General features: G+C 48.6%; 1 protein-coding gene across 3 annotated transcripts in view; it reads left to right on the top strand.

Moving 5' to 3' along the window:
* Positions 1 to 1,049: 1,049 nt before the first annotated feature.
* RAP1A (RAP1A, member of RAS oncogene family) overlaps positions 1,050 to 23,244 on the top strand; it is a 37,468-nt gene continuing 15,273 nt past the window's right edge. The window contains exons 1-3 of one of the 3 annotated variants that reach the window (XM_054087287.1): positions 1,050 to 1,139; positions 18,835 to 18,903; positions 22,690 to 22,773. In XM_054087287.1, the coding sequence (XP_053943262.1) occupies positions 22,717 to 22,773 (57 nt within the window). In that variant the 5' untranslated portion in view covers positions 1,050 to 1,139; positions 18,835 to 18,903; positions 22,690 to 22,716. Of the gene's footprint in view, positions 1,140 to 18,828; positions 18,904 to 22,689; positions 22,774 to 23,244 lie in introns of those variants that run through there. The other 2 variants (XM_054087288.1, XM_054087289.1) reach the window with 2 other exon arrangements.

Genomic DNA, 23,244 nt, shown 5'->3' on the forward strand with positions numbered 1-23,244 from the left:
TTCCTAATATCCAATCTAAACACTGAATCAAATATAAATAAATATATATCAATGTAGGTAAATATACACATGTGGTGTTTCCTCTGTTTCACCCTTTTCTCCTTGATTAAAGATGCTTTTTAATTCAATATTACACTTCTTTATGCTTTTTTTTCCTAATAAAAAAACTACGCTACTCCGCAGTGGTCCTGTTGTCTGGGGGTCCGGGGCTGTGGAGGGTGCTGGGATGTGGGGATCCTGGGGAGCTGAGGGGTCCTAGGGGATCCAGGGGGACCCTGGGGGATCCAAGGGGAAATGGGGATGTGGGAGTCCCAGGGAGCTGGAGGGTCTTAGGGCATCCTGGGGTGTGGGGGTCCTGGGGAGCTGGTGAGTCCTGGGAGAGCCCTGGATTTGGGGGGGGTCACAGGGAGCTGGGGGGCCCTAGGGCATCCTGGGATGTGGGGGTCCTGGGGGATCCCTGGATGTGGGGAATCCTGGAATGTGGGGGTCCTGGGGGATCCTGGGATATTAGGGGTCCCTGGGAGCTGGAGGATCCCAGGATGTGAGGGTTCCTGGGGATCCTGGAATATGGGGAGCTGGGGGGTCCTGGGATGCAGGGGGCCCAGGGTCTTGGAGGATCCCTGGATGTGGGGGTCCTGGGGAACCGGGGAGTCCTGGGGGGGTCTTGGGCTGTGGGGATCCAGGAATGTGGGGAGCTGTGGGGTCCTGGGGGATCCTGGAATGTGGAGGTTATGGAGATCCTGGAATGTGGAGGTTCGGGGGAGTCCTGGGAGATCCTGGAATGTGGAGGTTATGGGGCGTCTGGGGGATGCGGGGTGTCCCGGGGGATCCAGAAGTCCCTGGATGTGGGGGTCTCCTGCGGGATGGCGGCACACGGAGGTCCCGTTGACCGCAGCGTCCCCCGAGGCCGCGTCCGCCGCTCCCCTCTCCCTCTCTTCCCGTCACCGCCTCCTCCCCGTCCCCCGGCCCGGCCCCGCCCCTCCCGTGCCCGCCCCGAGCCCTCCCCGGGCGCAGCGGGGGCGGAGCGGGCGGAGCGGCGGGGCCGGAGCGGCGGCGAGCGGGGCCGGAGCGGGGGGAGCGCGGGGGGAGCGCCCGGCGGGGCCGCCGCGGGCAGGAGCGGGGCCAGGCACCGGCAGCGGGTCAGTACCGGGGGACGGGGCGCCGGGGGGGGCGGTATCGGGGGCGCGGGGTGGGTATCGGGGTCACACTGTGGGTATTGGGGTGGATGTTGGGGTCACAGAGTGGGTATCGAGAGCACAGAGTGGGTGTTGGGGTCGCAGAGTTGGTATAGGGGGCACACAGTGGGTATTGGGGGCACAGAGTGGGTATTGGGGTGGTTGGTGGGGTCACACTGTGGCTATTGGGGGCGCGGAGTGGATGTTGGAGTCGCAGAGTGGGTATTGGGGTGGTTGTTGGGGTCGTATAGTGGGTATCGAGAGCACAGAGTGGATGTTGGGGTCGCAGAGTGGGTATTGAGAGCACAGAGTGGATGTTGGGGTCGCAGAGTGGGTATTGGGGTGGTTGTTGGGGTTACAGAGTGGGTATAGGGGTCACACTGTGGGTATTGGGGGCACAGAGTGGATGTTGGGGTCACAGAGTGGGTGTTGAGAGCACAGAGTCGATGTTGGGGTCACAGAGTGGGTATTGGGATGGATGTTGGGGTCACAGAGTGGGTATTGGGGTCACACTGTGGGTATTGGGGTGGATGTTGGGGTCACAGAGTGGGTATTGGGGTCACACTGTGGGTATTGGGGGCACAGAGTGGATGTTGGGGTCACAGAGTGGGTATCGGGGACACAGAGTGGATGTTGGGGTTGCAGAGTGGGTATTGGGGTCACACTGTGGGTATTGGGGTGGTTGTTGGGGTCACACTGTGGATATTGGGGTCACGGAGTGGATGTTGGGGTCACAGAGTGGGTATCGGGGACGCAGAGTGGATGTTGGGGTTGCAGAGTGGGTATTGGGGTCACACCGTGGGTATTGGGGTGGTTGTTGGGGTCACACTGTGGGTATTGGGGGCACAGAGTGGTTGTTGGGGTCACACTGTGGGTATTGGGGTCACGGAGTGGGTGTTGGGGTCATGTTGTGGATGTTGGGGTCACAGTGGATGTTGGAGTCACACTGTGGGTATTGGGGTCACATTGTGGATATTGGGGTCATGCTGTGGATATTGGGGTCACAGCGTGGATGTTGGGGTCACAGCGTGGATATTGGAGTCACAGTGCGGATGCTGAGGACACGGTGTGGATGTTGGGATCACGGGATGGATGCTGGGGTGGCGCTGTGGATGCTGGGGTGTCCTGGGCAGGGGCAGGAGCTGGGCTTGGTGATCCTAGTGGATCCCTTCCAGTTTGGGATGTTCTGCGAATCCCTGTGGGTTCACACCGAGCAGGTTTTGGGGAGCAAACACCGGGCATCGCCGTCCCTAAAGACTGGGGGAGAGTGAGGATGCAGGGAGAGGGACGGCGGACGGGACAGGGTGGTTGGCATCGCAAGGGACAGGGTCAGACTTTGCTAGCTGCGTCGTGGCTCTGACCCCAATGGATGGATGGAGACTGGGGCTGAAGATTTGGTCCAGAAATTCAGGCTTCAGGAGCTCAGACCAGAGATTTTGGTCCAGAAGCTCGGGCTCGAGGTTTGGTCCAGAGACTGGAACCAGAGGCTGAGATCAGAGGCTTGGTCCGGAGGCTCGGACTGGAGGCTTGGTCCAGAAGGTCAGACTAAAGATGGTCCAGAAGGTCAGACCAAAGATGGTCCAGAAGGTCAGACCAAAGGTGGTCCAGAAGGTCAGACCAAAGGTGGTCCAGAAGGTCAGACTAAAGAGGGTCCAGAAGGTCAGACCAAAGATGGTCCAGAGATTTGAACCAGGGGTTTGGGCCAGAGGTTTAGGCTCTAGGCTTGGACCAGAGGCAGGTGGGAGAAGCCAGACCAAGGGGACGGCTTAATCTGGGAAGCAGGCAATGCACAGTCTGCCCTCATCCTCCAGGCCCAGAGAGCCGTTATCTCGGACCACTTCAGCTCTACAATGGTTCTTGCACTTCCTTCAGTTGCTTTAAAGAGAAACTGTTCTCCATGTAGGGAAACTTTTGTGTTTGTATATTTTTCCTTTTAATTAGCGTCTCTGCTTACAATATTTAAGCTATGATACTGCAGTTTTGGTGCAGGGATTTCTGCGAAGCGGGAGGGTCGGGGTTTGGATTCTCTGAGTCGATGCAGAGCGACGCGGAGCAAGAATCGTCTCTTTGGTTTTGCGCTGCTCACAACTTGTAAAGAGCTGCAAACAGGAAGGGCAAACCATGAGAACTCCGGTTTTTTTTTGCCTTTCGGTAGCTTGACAAGGGAGATAATATTTATTAAATTGTAGTTTGACTTGCAAACGCCTGCCTGCCTTCAGAGGGTTGTATTAGCACTCCGTAATTCCTGTTGCTTTTGTGGTTCTGCCCGAGTTGCTCTCCGTAAAAAGAGCTGTGAGATGATTTGAAGAGTTAAACGGAGGAAACCGGCTGTAGGGTTGAGAGAGGCTGTCTGCCGGGAAGTGTTTCGCTGTTGTGATTTTTGCTGCTGCTTTTTTTTTTCATACCAAAGCAGACTGTCGTTACCTCTCGGTGGTGCTGGCAGATCTCTCGGATCTGGGATGTGGGAATTTCTGAAGCTGTTAGGCAGTAACGGATGGAGGTATGGAGAAACAGAAAGTACGTTAGCAGACAGGTCTGTGCCTTTAACGAGGAGTTATCTGGAGTGAGGCAACTTAAAGGGAACTTTTAGATGGAGCTCTCCTGCCTTTGAATTCAGAGAAGTGGTGGAGTTCACCGTGTCCCAAGTATGAAATGCTCTCTGATTATTCTGACATCATTATCATGTTGCTATAGTGACTTCATTATGCTGGGAATGCCGTGTCCACGTCCTGTTGCTATGGAAAAGAGCGGTGTAATAAATAAAAACATTTAACGTTCTGTCATCATCGTGGCAGAAAATAATGCCATGGATCTATTGGAGACCGACATTGTATTCCGACAGAAGTTTTTAATGCCAAGTTAGAAACTGGGAGGTTATTTCTTCCTTCCCTCTGTTGTGCCGGGCAGCCGAAGTTGTGAAATGCTCGTTTCGGAAATGCGGATGAGAAGACGTCTGTTGTCCTTCAAGGTGGAGTCGTCAGGAAGGGCTGCGCTCACATGCGCTGCTGCTAAAAATAATCTGGTTTCATGCGCAGTTTTCAACGCACTGGAAGGTGCCGAGTGTTTGTGCTCTGTTTCTGCAGAAAAACGAGTTGTACGTCTTAAAAGCAGGGATTCCTTATGGCCTTTGTTAGTGTGTGCCCAGAAGGGCGCAGTCGGACTGCTCCGGGGAGTGTGGATGGTGCAGAGGGAACCTCCACGGCAGACCCCGGAGTTGTAATTCCGAAGACTCGGAGGAACCCAGAGCGGTGTAGGTCATCACGTGGCTTGGCTCTGGCGTGGCCGTTTCCAGGATAAGTAGCTTTGCTGAAGATTTTAAGAGGACAGCGTGCCAAACGGGCTGAATTACGAGCGCAGTGTAATTCCAGTGACACGCTAATGCTTTTATTTGGAGACTCGTGTTTACGCAGGTTATCAGAATGGTTTATCTTTGAAACCCTAAGCTGCAAATACATAGGCACAGGCTATTTGTGACCCATTTCATTGCCGTTCATCCCGTTTGAGGACTGCTCTTAAAAAATTGAGATGTAATTAGATAGCAGCAGTGTAACATGGTCATACTCTCACGTAAGAGTTGGAGTTGTGTGTTGAAGCTCTAAACGCTTGTTGGTGCTATATATTGTGGTCTTTTTTCTTGTAGGGGAACACGTACTTAGCGTTTAGAGAACACGTTGCTTCTCTGCAACTTTACAGAGACTTCAAAAAAAATCATTCTTAAAGAGGAATCCAAATATTCTGAGAACAGGAACGTGGCATCCATTTCTACCAGAGAAAAGGAAGTGAATCTCCTGAACATACAGACAGTTCCAAGTTTTATATTTAAAATACTTCTTTATTTTATTCCACACACTCGTAGCTGTGTGGAATTCGGGGTTCTTCGTGATCTGCTGTTGCTTTCAGCCCTGCTGCAGTGGGTTCAGCGCTGCTGGACCTGGCTGCGGATCCCCCGTCAGCGCCGTGTTCCAGGAAACAGGGGAGAACTTCCAATTTCAACGCTTTCTTCTCATTTCTGATGAGCCAGGTTGGTGTGAAACACCAAGCAGTTCTGCTAGCTCTGTGTGTTTAGTTCTGCAGAACCAGATTCAAGTGACTCAACTTTTAAAACTCAGTCAAGTCCCAGGGGTGGTTTGGATTTTATTTTTGGCCGTGATTTGAGGTGGGTTTTGGTTTGTTGTTGTTTTTTTTAAAGAGGAGAGGGTGGGGATGGTGGTTTGAGTGTAGCCTGAATTTGTTTTATCAGAAGCTCTGAAGCAGTTGTTGATTTGCTTTTACTCTTTTATTTAATAGGAAATTAAATAGAATTTTAATGAAAATATCTTCTTCAAGGGCTGCTGATAAATCCCAGGGTAAAATTTTTACGTTTGCATTTTGCAAAAGCTTCTGATCCTGCAAATGTGACACTAATGGCTGAGATAAGTGAGGATGTTAGAAAGCTGGAAAGCAAAGTTAATCTTGCTGAGCTGTTGAATTTGATCCAGTCTGTCTTGTTCGGATGCTGAAACTTGTGCGAGGTGTTTTGGTTTATTTGCTGCAGGACTCAAGTCTGGGTTTGAGATTATTTGGGTTCCTAGACTGCTCTCTGGGTATAAATTACTGCCCTAAAAATGTTCACCTCTTAAACAGGTTTCTCCTTGGATTATATCCCAGCATGTTAAAGATGTGTGAAGAGGATAAGGGAGGATCTGGCTTTTTGTTCATGAAGCTCAGGTTGGGACGAGGCTGCGGCTGTGTTAGCTCATGGCTGTTACTCACACTGAAAATACAGCGTGTTTCCCACTGCTCATGTGGCAAACATCATCGAGTTCAGTAGGCTAAATGGCTAAATAGAGCGTAAAGATGCGAAGATGCATTTATTTCAATCCTACGTGTACGAGTGCTGAGTTTTATCAATCAGCCTGAGAAGAGGCACAGTTTTCTGGGTAAAACATTTCCCGGAATGGTTGGCTTTATTCTTAGAGCCACTCGGTCAGAAGTAGCAGTAGGTTCTTCATGCTCTGCTGTTGTACAATAAGATCAGAGCTTCTAGGCAAGGTGCAGATTTCACTCCTTTGCCTTCCCATTGTTGAGTTCTTATTGTTGAGGATTCAGGAATGCTGGGAAGCAGGAACCGAGTTGGAGCCTCACTGCTCCGGTGCAGTGTCTGTAACGCTGATGTTGGAATGAAAAATAACCCACGTTGGTCAAATTATAGAATGGTTTTGGTTGGAAGGGACCTTAAAGCACATCCAGTTCCTCCCTCCTGCCAAGGGCTGCCCCATCCAACCTGGCTTTGAAGCCCTCCAGGGATGGGACAGCCTCAGCTCCTCTGGGCACCCTGGGCCAGGATCTCCCCACCCTCACAGGAAAGCTTTTCTTCCAAAGATCTCATCTCAATCTCCCCTCTTTCAGATTAGAACCATTCCCCTTGTCCTCTCCCTGCCCTCCCTGATCCAGAGCCCCTCCCCAGCTTTTCTGGAGCCCCTTTCAGTGCTGGAAGCTGCTCTAAGGTCTCCCCTGAGCCTTCTCTTCTCCAGGCTGAACCCCAACTCTCTCAGCCTGTCCTCGTACAGGAGGTGCTCCAGTCCTCGGATCATTGTTGTGGTCGGCTCTGGACCTGTTCCAACAGCTCCATTTCCTTCTCATGTTGGGGATTCCAGAACTGAACCCAGGACTCCAGGTGGGGTCTCATGAGAGGAGTAGAGGGAGAGAATCCCCTCCCTCGCCCTGCGGGCTGTGGTTCCTCCGATGTAGCCCAGGATTAAAATAGATGTGAAGAAGAGACACTTTCATGAATAGCTTCTGAGTAAGAAGGATATAAACAAAAATTATCTAATGTGAAGTATCTGTGGGGACACTTTTTATATCAATATGTTGAAATAGAAATGACCTTTGGTCGGCCTGCAGGCACACTTGTGAATTCCACATTGACAAAAAATAGCGTCTGGCCATATGACATGAATTCTGTGGTTCAGCGTTGCTTTTAGCCGTCTTCTCTGAAAGTCCTGTGCCACCAAGGAAAGTTACTGCAGGAAGGAGAAATAGTCTTCGATACCCAAATCATTTAAATATTTATTTATGTAAATTATTCAAAATTCACACAAACCTTATTTAAATATTCGTAGAACCCAAATGTAGTGGAGGTTTGTGTTTGAGAAACTCGTGTGTTCTGAGTGACCTGGTGGGAGGCCGTCGTGTTCTGGTCTTGGCGTGGTGACTGGTTCTGCTCAGAGGTGTCCTCATCCCTTTTGTTTTCCTGCCTGCGTTTGTGTCCCTGCCTGTGGGCTTCCAGGGAGGTCCCCGTCGGAGGAAGGAGCTGCCTCTGTGGGCAGTTGGCATCTTTAGGGTTGGATCGCTCAGGGGCCAGAGCACAAATTAAGGGTTTGAACTTCTTGGTCTGTTGTTACCCAAACAGGGTGAAGCTCAGCCAGGTGTTCTTGCTGGCTGGTTCTCTGGAAAACAATCCCGTATCATCAGAAGCAAAACAGATTCCTTGGGTCCATCTAGTATTTTCCTTTCTCCGTAAGATTTCTTGAATTGTACTTAAACAAGCTCTGCAGAACGCGTGGTTTCTTTTGATTTATAAAATGGTTTTTAGAGTAAATGCTGGTTTTCCTAGCAATGCCTTGGAGTTTTGTAAAAATGTAAATAATAGACTTTTTAAGGTTGCTGTGTGGCTTGTAAACCTGGCAGTCAATGCAGCATTTCATCTGATAATGTCCAATTTTTAGGACAAATCTGCTTATAGTCTACAAATAATGATGTTTTAGTTATGTTTCATGGAGTATCACTAGGGTGGAAGGCAGCTGCAAGGCTTTAAAGTAAGCTCTGAGGCTCCAGCTGAGTGCGCTTTGGGTTGATTTCCTCTTCCTCAGGTGCCGGAGCAGGCCATAAAAAAGCACCTTCAAGGTCAGGGTGGTTTTGCTGTGGGTGGCAGCCCTGATGGAGCAGAGGAGGTAACTTCTCTTTCTGTAGACAGTGCCTTCCGTGTGCAAAAAAAAAGCCATTTTTCCACATTCCATTTGGTCTGATGTGTAAATAGTTGCTTTGTGTCTGCTAAGATGAGCACGCAGCCCGTATCGTTAAAAGCACAGGAAGCTGAGGATGTTTGACACGAGCTGTTGGTGGATGAGCAAGGTGGGTTCTGAGTCTGAGTCTACCCCAACATCCGCAGACGTCTCACCAAGTGGCTGACCCTGCCTGTCCCTTGGAGCCGGTTGTGGCCAGGGCAAGGCAACGCTGTGTGAGGAGTTGTGGCAGCAAGGGATATTTCCCTTCAGCAAGGACAGGCTGTTCCTCTGGGAGCGGTTAAATGCTGGAACGGGCTGCCCAGGGCCCTCTGAAGTCTCTGTCGTTGAGGATACGCAGAACTTGACCAGGCAAGGTGAGTGACCTAGTTTGACATCGGTTTTGGCGCTGTTTGGAGCAGAGACCTTTGGGGATCCAGTGCAACCTGAATTGCCCTCTGCTTGGTCTGTGTTTCCGTAGAATCACAGAATCACCAGGTTGGAAAGGACCCACCGGATCATTGAGTCCAACCATTCCTAACACTCCCTAAACCATGTCCCTAAGCACTTCATCCACCCGTTCCTTAAACACCTCCAGGGATGGTGTCTCAACCTCCATGGCACTGTTGTATCTCTTGGTAGAGTGGGTGAGATGCAGCGAGATGGCCAGAGCTCCAGGCTGGGGTTTCCTGGTCACTAAACGCTGTTGCACGCCCCAGTGTCCTCCTTGCTCTGGTACTGGCGCTTGTGGATGTTGAGGTAACTTAGGAAGCTCAGTTTGCTGAAAACTGAGCTGGACCCAAAAATATATCTGCAGTTTTCGGCCACATCAGTTCTTGCTCTGACTCGCGGTGTGGCTGTGCAAGTACCAGCACTCAGTGAGAGAAGAAGTTGCGGAGAGAGTGAGAAACAAGTCCCTGGCCACGTATTACTTAGGATGGAACTTTTCTGTGTGGCAGAGGTAACGTGATGGCTCTCCTGTTAAACCTGGAGAGAATGCGACCTGTGGTTTGTTCTGGGTGGTGGACAAATAGGTGAATATTTGCTCTCTGTCCTCAGTGGAGTTGCAGCCGGCATTTATGGGAGTTTATATCAAGCTGCTGTTTTGTTGCAGCACATTTAGAGTCTTCACCGCTTGTTTTTCAGTTGGCTTTGCTTGTTACGTTTGTGGATTTTAAGACCTTGCCTGTGAGTTTGGCTTACGTGTCTGTTGGCTGGCTGAAACCTTTTGGAGGTCGATAGTTCATCACTAGAAGGTACCTGTGTTTTCCTGCGATGGTGATAATTTGGTTAATTATTGACTCTTTTCTCTAAGCGCTCTTCTGAAGAAAGAAGAGGGCGAGGAGAAGCTGTGTAGACCTTAGCAACAGCAGAGCATCATTCGGGACAGCACATCCCTGCTTCAATTCACACTGAAGCTCTTTGTTCTGGTGCTAGATGTACTGATTCCGTTTCGGTCCTAGCTTTGGTATGAGATGAGTTTTGATCTCCAAAGCTCTGAGCAGGACAGAAGGTGGTTACTGAGAGATTCCTTCTCCCCTTGCCAATACTGCAGTAATTAAGGTTGTCCAAAGTAGTCCATTTAATGATATTAAAATGCAGAGGCTGTGGGAAGATGGGTGGTGTTCAAGGAGGAGGCGCCAAGCGTTACATTCCTAATCAGAAATGGTGTGTTTAAACTTAAATCGCATTCATCCGCAGTGGGAAAACCCTTGGAGGTGTGCGTGGGAAGAAACAGGACACCAGAAACCTTCTCAAACTTTGATCACCGATCATTTTGAGGTTTGAAATGTCTATGTTTACAGAATATACTCACGCCACCGTAGCAGGTGATGATGAAGTTGGAAGTGGTGTTGTTTCTGTCTCTCGTGCTGTCAGTCCAGAGGGCACAGCGCAGGGCTCTTTCCCACCCCGTCAGCTGGCTGGAGCAGGTAGGGCAGCTCTGCTGGAATCCGAATGTGGCCACATGAAGATGATGTTTTGATGTATGTGGCTGCTCCGCGCTGCGAGTGGTCCAGCAGGAATTGGGTGCTGGGTGTTGGGAAATACCTGTTCTACCTGAACAGGCACTTCCTCGGCGCAGCTGCGGTGGCTCGGTCTGAGCCTGGGTGAGAGCACATATTTCATATTTTTGGTTTGAGAAATCCAGATGCTGACAGAAACGAAGCTTAGCGTGGGGTAAAAGCTGCTGTTTGTCTTCTTTTGATGAACAGCATCCTTTATCTGGGGGGAAAGTCTGACCCTCCGCAGAGCCTTTATAACAGGGAAGAAGCTGGTGACGGAGGACAAACAGCAAACTAAAGGAGGCTTCAGGGCTGCAGGAGGTTGGCTTGGCTTTCTCACCTTTTTCGCTTAATTTGGCTGAAAATATGAGGAGCCATTCAATAGTCCTGGGCAGGTGGCCCGAGTCATTATGGTTTGTTATATATTTTGAATATTGATACAGTTTTCAGCTGAAAGAAGGTAGATTGAAATGAGATCTTCGGAAGAAATGTTTTGCTGTTCAGGTGGGGAGGCCCTGGCCCAGGTTGCCCAGAGCAGTGGTGGCTGCCCCATCCCTGGAGGGGTTCATGGCCAGGTTGGATGGGGCTTGGAGCCCCTGAGCCAGTGGGAGGTGTCCCTGCCCATGGCAGGAGGTGGGACTGGATGGGCTTTGAGGTCCCTTCCAACCCAAACTATTCTGTGATTCCTTAAGACGGAAAGTATTTAAACCCATTTGGGTGCTGAAACAGGAGATGTGGATGCATCCCCAGCGGTGGGTGTGCTGTGGCTGAAACAGATCATTATTGATCGCTTAAATGAGGCACTCAGAAATGTGTGCTTCATACACTCGCCTGAGGAGCAGGATGGGCATTTCTGTAATAGGTAATTGTCTCCCTCTCAAAAGTTAGTGGAAAAACTGCTTTTTGGAAGCTCACTGCAGCTGGTAGCACACAGCGTGTTTGTCAGCGGGTTGCATTGCGCAACTGCTGCTTGCTGGAGCATTACGGACAAACAGACAGTCGCGTTTCACTTGTCAGTGGCCAGAACGGCAAGGCTGGCCGGGCTCATGGGGCATTTTTGTTACACCATTTGTTGTATCCGACGCTGTTGTGTTCTAACAGTGAGAAAAAAATTGCTTTTATCATATTTAAATTGCGTGTGAACTCATGGCTGCGCAATCTGCTTTTTAAAAGATCAGAGCATCTCTGGTTGTGACTGTGAGTGCTCTGTGTTCTAGAAGCAAGACCGCTGTTAGTTTTCGTCCCAGTGAATAATCCGTATGGAATCGGGCATCGCACATTTTTTACACATGAGCTGGAAACAGACCCTTCCTCTGAGAAGCGCTGGGTCTGTGGGAGGAGCAGCTCGGCTGGATGCATGGGTTGCAGCGCCTTTTGTGTTGCTTTTTATATAATCGCCTTTTCTTTAGTGCAAATAAACTTGAAGTTGTAGGGAGGGGCTGCTGTGAAGAGGAAAACTTTCATTACAGACAGCTGACATGCAGAATGATATCTTTTTATACGCCAGCTCCCACGTGACGGGTTGAAGTAAATCATAGTTCACTGGGTAAGGTTATTTCTGGCACAGTTCTCCTTTTTGCGTAAGTCCTCCCATTCCAGCACATCCTGATTTACCCCGAGGTGGGATGTGTGAGGGCTGTGCTGGTTGACCACTGCTGCGTATTGAGCCTGAGGAACAGAAATCTCGATGGATTTATGAAGCCAAGACAGATGAAGATAAAATAAATTCAGCCAGTCGATGCCTTCTGCCTTGGATTATAGCAGTAATTGTAGTTGAAAATAACATTAAGATTAAAGATACGGACTGAAGCAGTTCCAGACAGCCTCTCTCGTGAAATATTCATGCATTTAGGGCTTTCAACTCATCAGATCACTTATCATAGGGATTGTATTATTACTATGACTTTTTCTTGTCTCGCCAATACACTGCATTAGTCTATTGGTCACTTGAAGGCTCTCAAATAAAGAGTAAAACTTTCTCAGAAATCTCATTTAATAGGATCAAACAGGAGTTTCAATGTTCCAGGGCCCTTTTCTCAATGGTGGGGTTCCGAGAAAAATGGATCTCCTCCTTTATTCTGCAGTTTGGGTGCTTTGTAGGCTCTGTTGCACGCGGTGTTTGTTCTGAACCTGCGTCGTACGCACGATATCGGGTACCAGTCACTGCAGTGCTGGGGTGGTGTCAGGAAAACTCCAGTCCACGTGGAGCTGAGAGGCTGAAACTTCTTTTATTCTTTTTATGCCAAGTCCGTAGCGACTGTTTCTACAGGCAGAGGTTTAGCAAATGTATGCTAATGTATGTTAAATGTATATTAAACCAGTGGTGGTGATGTGTTTGCATGGCTGGTGTGTTGTATTTGTGAATCTGGTGTAGCAGAAACAGTTGAGTGAGGGCTTTACTGCCATAAAAAGTTATCCTGGCCCGAATGGAAAGCACAGAAATTGTGGATAACGGCAGTTACCATTCAAATTCAGCGTGGCGTGCTCTAAGCTCTTGCTCAGAGCGTAGGACTGGCTGTCTCCAGGCCATGTATGGAACCAGTTTGCATCCTAATATGGGAGAGAGCTTTCTCCTATTGCTTTATGCCTTATCGTTTCGAAGAGACGTTAAAAACAAGCAGACTTGTTCTTGTTCCTGTTTGAAGGCTGTTGGTGAGGCAGAGGGGGAGGGCCGGCTGATGCCAGGGGGTGCTCATCTGTTCATTGATGTAGGATGTCCCCTCCCTTCCTGGGGAGTTAAACATAGCAACTCTTCTGCTGGGAGCGGGTGTCCAACTGCCCTGCGTTTGTGTTGTGGTCGGTTAAAGACAGCTGGATAGTAATCTATTTTGGTTGTAATCAAGCTTGACCTATAAATACTGAAATGGCTCATATAAAACTGATTTCAACTATCAGAGCTGTTTCCTTTAGGGGTTAGTGTCACCTTTTATTTTTCATAAAGGAAAGTTGAAACCCAGGAGGGGTATAAAAACTCCGGAGAGGTCAGATCTGCCCACAGTTCAGGTCTTGACCCTCCTGGCCCGAAAGATCTTGCTGTGACCCCCCTCAGCCTCCAGCACTGAAGTGTTAATAACAGTTTTGAATATTGCTTCAGCTAAAAGCTTCACACAGAAGAAAATGTTGTTTGTGTTGTAAAAGAAAATTCAGTTCCCACCCCACTCCGTCCTTGGAAAGCAGCATTGAGGGACTGAGCTGGAGGATTAGGTACTGTATTAAATAACTTCATTATAAAAGGTAACACAACTGTTACTTTTTCTGTGTTTTAAGCTAATTCTGTATATTAACTGACTACTATTCTCACTCCTATCGAACCTTAACGATTTGCCATGAAAACGCTTCAAGAATTCTGCTTCACAGAGCTATAATGCAGCTGTCGTCAAATGGATTTATGTGTTCGTTACGTGGATACTCGTTGCTGTAGGGGTTTTATTTGAAGTTCTAAACATTGTACTATTAATGAATGGCCATATGGTGAGTGGGGCTTTTCATTCGTAGAATCATAGAATCGTTTGGTTGGAAAAGACCTTTGAGATCTTCAAGTCCAACAGTACCTGTTCACTACTGAACCATCCCTGAGCACCTCATCTTCCTGTCTTTTAAACACCTCCAGGGATGGTGACTCAAACACCTCCCTGGGCAGCCTCTGCCAGTGCCTGAGGAAGCTTTGGGTGAAAGAATTGTTCCGAATATCCAATCTAACCCCCCTTGGTGCAACTTGAGGCCAGTTCTTCTCGTCTCTTCACTTGGAAGAAGAGAGCACCACCCTCTTCACCACAATCTCCTTTCAGGCAATTGTAGACAGTGATAAGGTCTCCCCTCAGCCTCTTTTTCTTCAGGCTAAACAACTCCAGCTCCCTCAGCCACTCCTCATAACTCCTGTTCTCCAGACCCTTCCCCAGCTTCCTTCCTCTTCTCTGGATGCGCTCCAGCCCCTCTATGTCCTTCTTGTAGCGAGGGAAAAGAAACTGAACACAATCAAATTCAAACAATCGTCATTGACCAGGTGAGCCACCATCGCAGGAGCCCAGGGAAGTGGTGGCTGCCCCATCCCTGGATGGGTTCAAGGCCAGGTTGGATGGGGCTTTGAGCAACCTGATGCAGTGGGAAGTGTCCCTGCCCATGGTGGGGGGTGGGACTGGATGGGCTTTGAGGTCCCTTCCAACCCAACCCATTCCATGATTCTATGAAATGAGGGTAAGCTGGGCTCCAGCTCCCGGCAGGGACCAGTGTCTGCTCACTGTTCCTGCAGAAATGAACTTATTGCAGCACGAGCTGAACGGGCAGTGACAGCCTACCCGCCTCGTGTCACTTATTTACTCGAATTATATAAACCAGGAAGAACACAGTCCAGAACGTTGCCAAGCTACTATCAGCACAACAAATGACCCTTACCAAGTAAAACATCATTGGTGTTTTGCTATGGTTGAGCCTCTCAGAGTCTGTCTGGAATTTAATCTGTATTAGAAAAGGTCAGAATGTTTTTTCCACTAAAGAAAATGGAGGAAAAAAAAAGTTGTAGGACTTAAAAATCAGCAGCAACTGTGGCTGTGGCAGATGAGCTAGAGGAAGTCCCACCAACGGCTTCTACGTCTGATGTTTATGCCCCTTAACATTTATGTGTTTTGCTGATGAGGAAAAGGGAAAGGAAATGTTTTTCTTTTCTTCTTCCAAAAAAAGCTGTTGAGAACTCCTCAGAGTTGTGCAAACCCCTCTGCCGGAAGTCCTCGAGTAGCTGAGATGAGGAGGAACGGCTGCGTGTGGCTGTGGTGTGGCTGGGGAGGACCCCTCTCCTGCCGGCAACTCATCGCTGGTTGGTTACCACTGTATGGTTACACCACACTTCCAATTAAACTGTTCTGTCTATGGTTGAGAAAAGTCTGTTTACCCCCGAATCCTCCCAGTTTAGGTGTTGTCTGCCCTCCTGCGTGCAGGCTGGTGTCCATTCGCATGGGCTTTGCCGTGGTGCCGCAGTCCGTTCAGAGCCAAGGCTGCCAGTTGCAGCGAGTGACGCAGCGATGCTCTGATTCGGGGAGGAGGGGTGTGTGTTGGGCTCCGAGTTTTGCTCCTGGCTTCCTTTCCCCGCTCTCTGTCTGCCTGGCATACAGCCCTGGCATCTTTCTGCACATGCAGACCAATAGGACAAAAAATGAATTAGCCTTTTTGGCATGGCAGGCTTCAGCTTTTTAGTGCTGCTCTTGCAAAGCGATTTACAATGAGGCATCGCTTCCGTAGCCGTAGATGTTCTGATGTTTAAAATTGCCAGTTCAGCGCAAAGCTGGTTGCAGTGAAGGCTACAGGCGGAGGAAGATCGCTCTCGGTATGATTGTGCATAAAGTCGCTGTTTCAAATGACAGAATTGTGGCTGTTTTCAGAGAAGCCGATAGCTCCGATGTATCTGTGTGCGGCTCATCTGCACAAAGCTGTGGTCCAGCACAGCACCAAAGCCAAACTCTGTTGCTGGGGGACTTTACCCTCAGCCCACGCTTTTGTGGCTCCAGCCCTGCATCAGTGACCTTCCCGCTGCGCTGCAGGAGAGGAGAGACTGTGCCAGAACTGGCAATTCAGAGGTGGTTTAGGAGCACAAGGTCGGGATCAGAGGCTTTAACAGCGCAAGATGTGAAGGCTGATCTCCTACCTTTGCCTATCGAACGCTCACTGTGACATCTCGCAGCAATGCTGTTGTGCTCGAGGGATCTCGCACACCTACTGGCTTCCTTGGCTCGTCATGAGCTTCGTTCACTGCTTCTCTCTGTGCTTTTTTTGGTTTTATCTGGTGCTTCAAAACCAAAACAATGTATTTAGATTTCGATTCCCAAATGGTGATTGCCTCTCACTTGGACAAGATCTGTTATGAAAGCATTGCTGTCTTCTTGTTTGTAAATACATGAATTATCGGTGAAAGCTCTCTTTTAGAAATATTAGGAAGTTATGGTAATGAAATACTGTCATGCTTTTCACTCATCACAGTTAACTTGGCTTATAGTAACTTTATTAAAATACTCTTTAGTACAAACAGTGGCTCAGGAGTAGATTCACCTCCCAACATCATCCAGTCCCACCCCCTGCCATGGGCAGGGACACCTCCCACTGGATCAGGGGCTCCAAGCCCCATCCAACCTGGCCTGGAACCCCTCCAGGGATGGGGCAGCCACCACTGCTCTGGGCTGGATGTGAACTGCAGAACCAGTTGTGCTCCAGTTGGGTAGCAACGCGTCCTGCAGCTTGTCTTGCTTGGATTGGTATTGGGTTTGATGGTAAAAGCAGCAAGTGGAAATGATAATGTTTTATTGTTAAAATTGTAAATTTGAGGGTGAGGCTCCTGCCATAACGTATAAAAGGTGAACTCTGCTTTTATAATGTTGATGTATAAAATCCATTTACTCGGGTATTGGACGCCACTATGAGCACTAAACCAGAGGCAACTTTGAAGATGGTGGGAATCAAAGTTTGGCAAATTGGACTTTAACGCCACCTTGAAGTCCTGCTTGTCTTTTTTTTCCCTTCTCTCTTTTCCTTCCCTCTCATTCTACTAATGTTGATGGCCTCAGGAAAGGTGCAGGAGATTTAGTGTACCCTAAAGAGAGGGAGATCAACTGCCAAGGGGAAGGGATTGGTGAGTGAGTCCATGGCAGCGATTGGTGTTATTTAAGTAAATGCCATACTAACAAGGTAAGTCTGTGGCTGGTGTTTGTCCCTTTTCTTTTAGGGGAGCCATCTGTTAATTAATTGAGATTTGCACAAACGCCCTTTCATTTGTGGTCCACCATCCCTCTTCCTGCCACGTTTCCGTAGCTCGCGTGTAACAATTGCGTCATTGTGGACAGCTTTGATTAATATTAGGGAAGTATTTAACGTGCTTTCGAATTCATCGAGTAATTCAATACCTGGGCACACGGTGTGTAACAGGTAACTAATCAGGGAGCAGATGGTGAGGCGCTGGTGCTCAGCCAGGATGAAGCCAAGGCAAGAGTCTCGTGTTCCCGGCTTTCCTTACTGCATCGGTTTTAGGGTGATTTTGGCCATCGTAAATCTTTTCTTTGCAGAAGCTCAGGGTTCGAGTTTGGTTTGCCGACAGGGCTGTGGTGCTGAAAGGATTTTGAGGCAGGATTGAGCAGTGTTGAGTAGACACTCTGAGAAGAATCCACCCCTTTTCATGGTCTGGTTTGTGGTGGCTTCAAACCCAGGTGTGAAGAACAAGTTCCAAATTGAACAGGTTTGTTTATAGTAGCCATGATTCAATATTTACCTGCCAGAGTAAAAATAGCCAGGACCTGCGGCTGGAACATCCCAGGAATCTGCTCAGCTCTGCGCCTTCCCCTCCTGGGTCTGTAAGATGCTGACAGCACGTTTTCCCTTGGAAATGTGGAATATTCTCTTTTCCATATGTGAAAATCAGACTGCAAGAAAAGGGAGGTGTGGGTGGTGAGTGAGCAGGTACTCAGGAGGAGGCGATTTGCTTTTCTCTCCCCTGAAGCCGAGTGAGTGCTGTTTGCTCCCTGTTCCTCTCTCCTCTATCATCATTCCAGGGAACAGCACAATTCCCAGCAGGTTAGCAATGCCCAGGAGCCGCACCTCAAGAAGCCGTTTCACCTTGTCTCCAGGAGCTGATGCTTGTGGTTTGGAGCGTGCTCGCTCGGTGCCTTCCTCTTTTCCACTCCTTTTTTTCTCGCCCTTATTTCAAACTAGGGCTGCCTGTCCCGCTTCTGGAGCGACAACACAGCCCGCAGTGCCGAGCTGTCATCTGCCCCCACTCCTGTAGCTGAGACTGGCTCAGCGCTTTCCCTAAAAATCCCACTTTTCAGGTGTGCACCAATGGGGTCCGAGTGAATGCTTGCCTGGCTGAGCTCTGCTTTGCCGAAGGCTCAGTTCCGATTAAAGTTGGGAAAATTTTGGACAAGGACTATGACAGCTTCGTTATCTGTTTCTCAAACACTATGATGTCTGTGGCTCTCAGCTGGCACGTGCCCGTGGCTCTGGAGCACTGGATGCAGAGCTGCTAGAAAGAAAGCTTTGGAAAAAAAACAAATTACTAGGTTTTCATTTAAACTTACCATGAATTTGGCCTTAAAAGGGGAACAATTGCTTCTTTCATCCCTTGGAAGGTTTTTCTCTTAAAATGCCTTGCAAGCTTGATAGGGTTTGGCTGACTGCAGTTTGGTTTTTGTAAGGGAAGTTTTGTGCAGATTTTATTAGGGAGAAAAAGTCCAACAGGAACTTGGAGGTTGTGGTGAGGTGGGTGCTGGTCTCTTCTCCCAAGCGACAAGCGATAGGATGAGGGGAAATGGCCTCAAGCTGTGCCAAGGGAGGTTTAGACAGTTGTGAGCTTCATTTTTGCTTTATAACCTAAGGAAGTTCAGTTTTGTGTCATCTTCCTATGGTTCACCTCATGTAAAGCAGTTTTTCAGTGACGCGATGAAGTAGAAATTGGGTTTTGCCATTGGTTTGTGCCTGAACACCCCCGGTCTTTTCCCATCCCAGAGGCAGAGTTGAATTGTGACGGCACTCTTGTGTTTAAGGTAATTTGATCTGAGTGTTCAGAAAGATATTCAGAATGGATAAAGCAAAGAGGAAATTTTGTACCAGGCACATTTGGTTTGAAGCTGTAAAGAGAAGATTTGATGCTTACATGCAGTGTCATTGAAAAATAGATTAATTCCTTTTTTTTCTTTTCAGTCCCTGTAGGGAGCCTGGAAAAACCTTCAGTAGTGCTGCTGACACTGATGAGAGATCTTTTATGCCAAGGTATGAGTTTTTCAGTCTTCTCAGTATATTTCAAAGGAAATTGCTAACTGTGAAACCCTTGGCAGCTGAGGGAATTCAGGAATTGCTGCATATAATGCGTTGCTGAGAATCAGAAGTTGCCTGATGCTCATTTGCCATAGTGGGGAAAGGAAGCCTTGAGGTTTTGTGTCCCGTCTTCCCTGCTGCTGTACAAAACACAAATCCACGATCGCAGTCCACAGTGCTTAAGGCTGAGTCAAGAACGTGTCTGTTCTGATTTTTATGTTTTTCTGTTATCACCTCACTTAATGGAGGTTTTGTCATCAGTTATGGCCAACGAGTTATGCAAAACCATCAGACCACGTGCTCTTTCCATGGTCTTCCGCACACTGAGCGGCGTATCTGCACTTCCTGCTGCTTGTGGCTCCATCAGCATTTGGAGGAGGAAGGAGAAACTACTAAATACAAACTGCCTTCTTCAGATGGGCACATCTATGTTTAGTTAGCGTGAAGTTCTTGCACCCATTGTCTTTCTGTGCTGTGTTCACTGATCTTTGTTCGTGCTTCTCTCTCCTTACCACCTGGATGCTAAACTGAGCTGGTAAAGCTTTTGTAGCCGGAGCAGCCAATATTTGTGGCAGCTTTATCTCCTGAAGGGTGCCTGGGCTGCTCTCCCCACGCTGCCCTCTCCACAGCCTCTGCCCGACTTCTTCCACTGGTTGGGAAATACCCTGAGTGTTTTTCTTCTTTGTACCCTGATTCAGCCTCTCGATTGCAACAGGACGAAAGAGCATCCGTGCGGTTAAGAGCGTGGCGAGTGCCTGGCTGAATCAAGATGTGGCTGAGCAGGTGCTTGGAACCACGTTTCGTGTTACAGCTTCATCTGCATCCCTCTCCTGGTCATTCTCAGAGATCCTTCTGCCGCTCCGCATGCACTGCCTTTTGCTTTTGTGTGTTAAAAGAAAGGGGGAATGGTTTTCAGCTGATAGAGGGGAGATTGAGATGAGATCTTAGGAAGAAATGTTTTGCTGTGAGGGTGGGGAGCCCCTGGCCCAGGTTGCCCAGAGCAGTGGTGGCTGCCCCATCTCTGGAGGGGTTCCAGGCCAGGTTGGATGGGGCTCGGAGCCCCTGAGCCAGTGGGAGGTGTCCCTGCCCATGGCAGGGGTGGCACTGGATGGGCTTTGAGGTCCCTTCCAACCCAAACCATTCCTTCATTCTATGATTTTCTTCACCCTCCCTTCAGGGAAGAGCCGAGCACTTCAGGGCTGATGCTGTCAATAGCTGAATATCCATCTCTGTCCCTTTCCAGGCAACACTGGCGACAGTGACAAAGAGAGGTTCCTCTTAAAGAATAAAGGAGAGATTAATTCTGACGTGCCAGGTGTTTCGCAGTATAGAAGCAAAGCTTGTTCTTTATTATAGAAACCTGAACCCTGCTAATTTATTACGCTGTATTTAATGTGGCTGTAAAGCACTGGGTAGGTTGGAGAATCCTGGTACAGTGGGGAGGAGGTAGCCTGCAGTCAGGGCAGCAGTGGGTCGGTGTGGAACATGCTCTGTGCCCCATGGATGTCCTGCCGTGGCCGCGTGCGTGTGGGAAAAGGGACTGTGAGCAACGAGATGTGCTCAGCATTTGCTTTATTTTATTCCGTAGCATTCAGAACTAATGAGACCGGTTTCACAACATTTACAACAGTGCTAAAAGTTAGGTTTCTTCCAGTCCTTATTGATCATATTCTTTTCTTGACTCAAAAGAAGCACTTAACACCCATAATTTCGTTCCGTTTAGCCATTGCTTCACAGCATGCAGCTCCACTACGTGAAACTCTGGATGGAAATGAAAGCTGCTGTGTCTGCCCGAGTTTAGGTGGCCATAAACAGCTGCCAAACGAAAAGCTGGCTGGGATGCAGCGTAGTAATTTCTCGAGCACTCTATTCACGTTGCATAAACAGAGAGCATTAACATACTTGTGAAAGAGCCACAAGATAATGAAGGCGTGTGGGGTTTACAGTAATAAGGCTTATGCATTTCAGGATCTTGGTTTCCTGTTGCACCTGAAAAAAAAACATAATCAGCAAATCTTGTAGAGCAGAAATGAGAAGTTCGGCTTGTACTGCTCCCAGCTGAAACTTTCCCACAAGTATTTTTACTATAAATAAGAAGTGAAAGAGTTCACAGATAAATTTAACCCGTAGCTTGATTGCTTTTTGGGTGGAACAGACTGCAAAACTGGAAGCTGAAGGTGAACTGGATCAATAAGTTGCATTTATACTTTATGAAAAATGCATTGCCTTTTAATTTCTATAGATTATCAAGGGGAAAATCATTGCTAATTACTGTTACCCTCTCCTTCCCATCCAGAATAGTGATTTTTTGAAAGAAAGGAAGCGAATGTTCCTTCTTGAGGAAATTTTCAAGTGGGTGAGCTTACAGCTGCCAGAACTTAACCCCAAAATATTGTCAGTGGACTCAAGCGCGTGGACATTGCTCCCTCTGCTTTTAGATATTTAAAGTTACCATTTTGGAAAATTCCTTTTCAGTTTGACTTAATTTCACAATTTCTATGCAGTTAAGCAACTGCAGCTCATAGAGGCTTGAAGAATTGAAGAAAAGCCACCCCGAGGTGCTTAAAGCTATGAGCTGCTGCCGACAGCTTCAGCTCCGTTCCCTCTCTTAAGGCTCGGATGCGGGAAGGGCAGAGTGGCTGTGTGCCCACAGAGCCTTGGCATAGGCAGACCAGCCTGGTATTTCTCTTCTTCTGGCTTAAAAATGAGCTTCAAGTGGTGTTAAACCAGAATTGGTGTGCCAAGTAGGTAAGGTCTCCGGTACCGTGTCCAGCTGCCCGGTGCAGCTCCTGCAGGGACCGGCTGGGGGTCTCCTCTTCTCTCTGTGTGTTACAGCTTTCCCTTGGGAATTTAAATGATAGAAGAAAACCCATCCTGATTTAATGATGTATAAACTTGAGACACAGTGTCAGGGAGTTGTCCACAATTGCAAAACTGGAAGTAAGATCCCCGTTTCTCGCAGATGGTGGTTACCGGTACTCAACACGGTGATGCATTTCTCTACCAAACTACTTGGAATACATTTTTATGTTTAAAGCCGTCTCCAAACTGTAGCCAGGGAGCTCATAAATCCTGGGGCTAACGTTCATTTGAAATGCCTCTGAGAGCCGCAGCCTCATCGCACTCGTGTTTCCGAAGCCTTACTTGGGAAGAAAGTGCTGTGTGCAGGGGAAGAGGGGAAGATCCTTCGCTGCTGAGGTCATTGTTTGCCTGCGCTCCCTCGACAGGGACAGCCCAGCCCGGCGTATAATGTAAACACACCGTAAAGTGTTTTCTCGCCGGCTTTGTCATTTGCCTTATTTGTCGGGGAATCTCGAGGAGAACGAGAAGTTTAGTGGTGCTGCGTAGCAAGTCGAGGGAGTTGCAAGATTTCCATAAAAAGGCAGAGCCCTTGCTTGGGGAGCAGCGAGGTTCTGCCTTGGCAGCCGTCAGCGAGGCCTGACCTTTTCCAGAGAGAAAATACTGACCTAAATCCTTCCCAGTGGGGAGGAGAAGGAAACCTCTCTCCTTGCATCTTCCTGATCTGATTTTCTTGCCTGATACTCATTGTTTTGTGCTGTAAAATGCTGAGAACACAGAGGTCCGGCGGCGAGAGCTGGTGCTGCCCGGTGCGGCTGAGAGCGGGCGCGTCCAACTGCGCTTCCCTTTTGGGGAAGGGGAGCGTGTTGCTTCTCCAGAAGACATTGTCATAAATCTTTATGTACGGGGGCGCTTTAAACTTGGCTTTTCTCTGCCTTCCAGATCGCCGCTCTCTGAACAGACCACACCATGCGTGAGTACAAGCTGGTGGTCCTTGGCTCAGGAGGTGTGGGGAAGTCTGCTCTGGTGAGTTTTGGGAAGCAGTTCTGAAACAGATACACAAAACTGGCCTGTCTTCTTGCAGACAATGCTCATTAAGTGCATTGGCATCTCTGTATCGCTTTTAACTTGTGTAGGGACTTCCACATGACGCTGCTGACTTACCTGTGAATGAACATGTGCCGTGATTTGGAGAAGCAGCCACCGATTAATCACTGTTAGAATAGTCAGCGTTTCATTTCTGCGTCCTGCGTGGCTGTAAGATTGTAAATGACTGAATATCTAAGTATTAAAAGCCAGAGGACACTGGAATGGCCAGTGAAGCCTGGCTGTGTGTGGCAGTGAACCGGGGATGGTTGCAGCCTCTCATACCTTGAAGGCTGTGTCTTTTCCATCCCGGATTGAACCTGAGTGTGCAGCACTAAAAACCCGGGGCAGAATGAGGAGTTGCCTCCAGTGCATGCAGTGCAGAGGGATAAGCGGCCCGATGACACTTTG

The sequence above is a fragment of the Cuculus canorus genome, chromosome 24, assembly GCF_017976375.1.
Source record: "Cuculus canorus isolate bCucCan1 chromosome 24, bCucCan1.pri, whole genome shotgun sequence".
Lineage (NCBI taxonomy): Eukaryota > Metazoa > Chordata > Aves > Cuculiformes > Cuculidae > Cuculus > Cuculus canorus.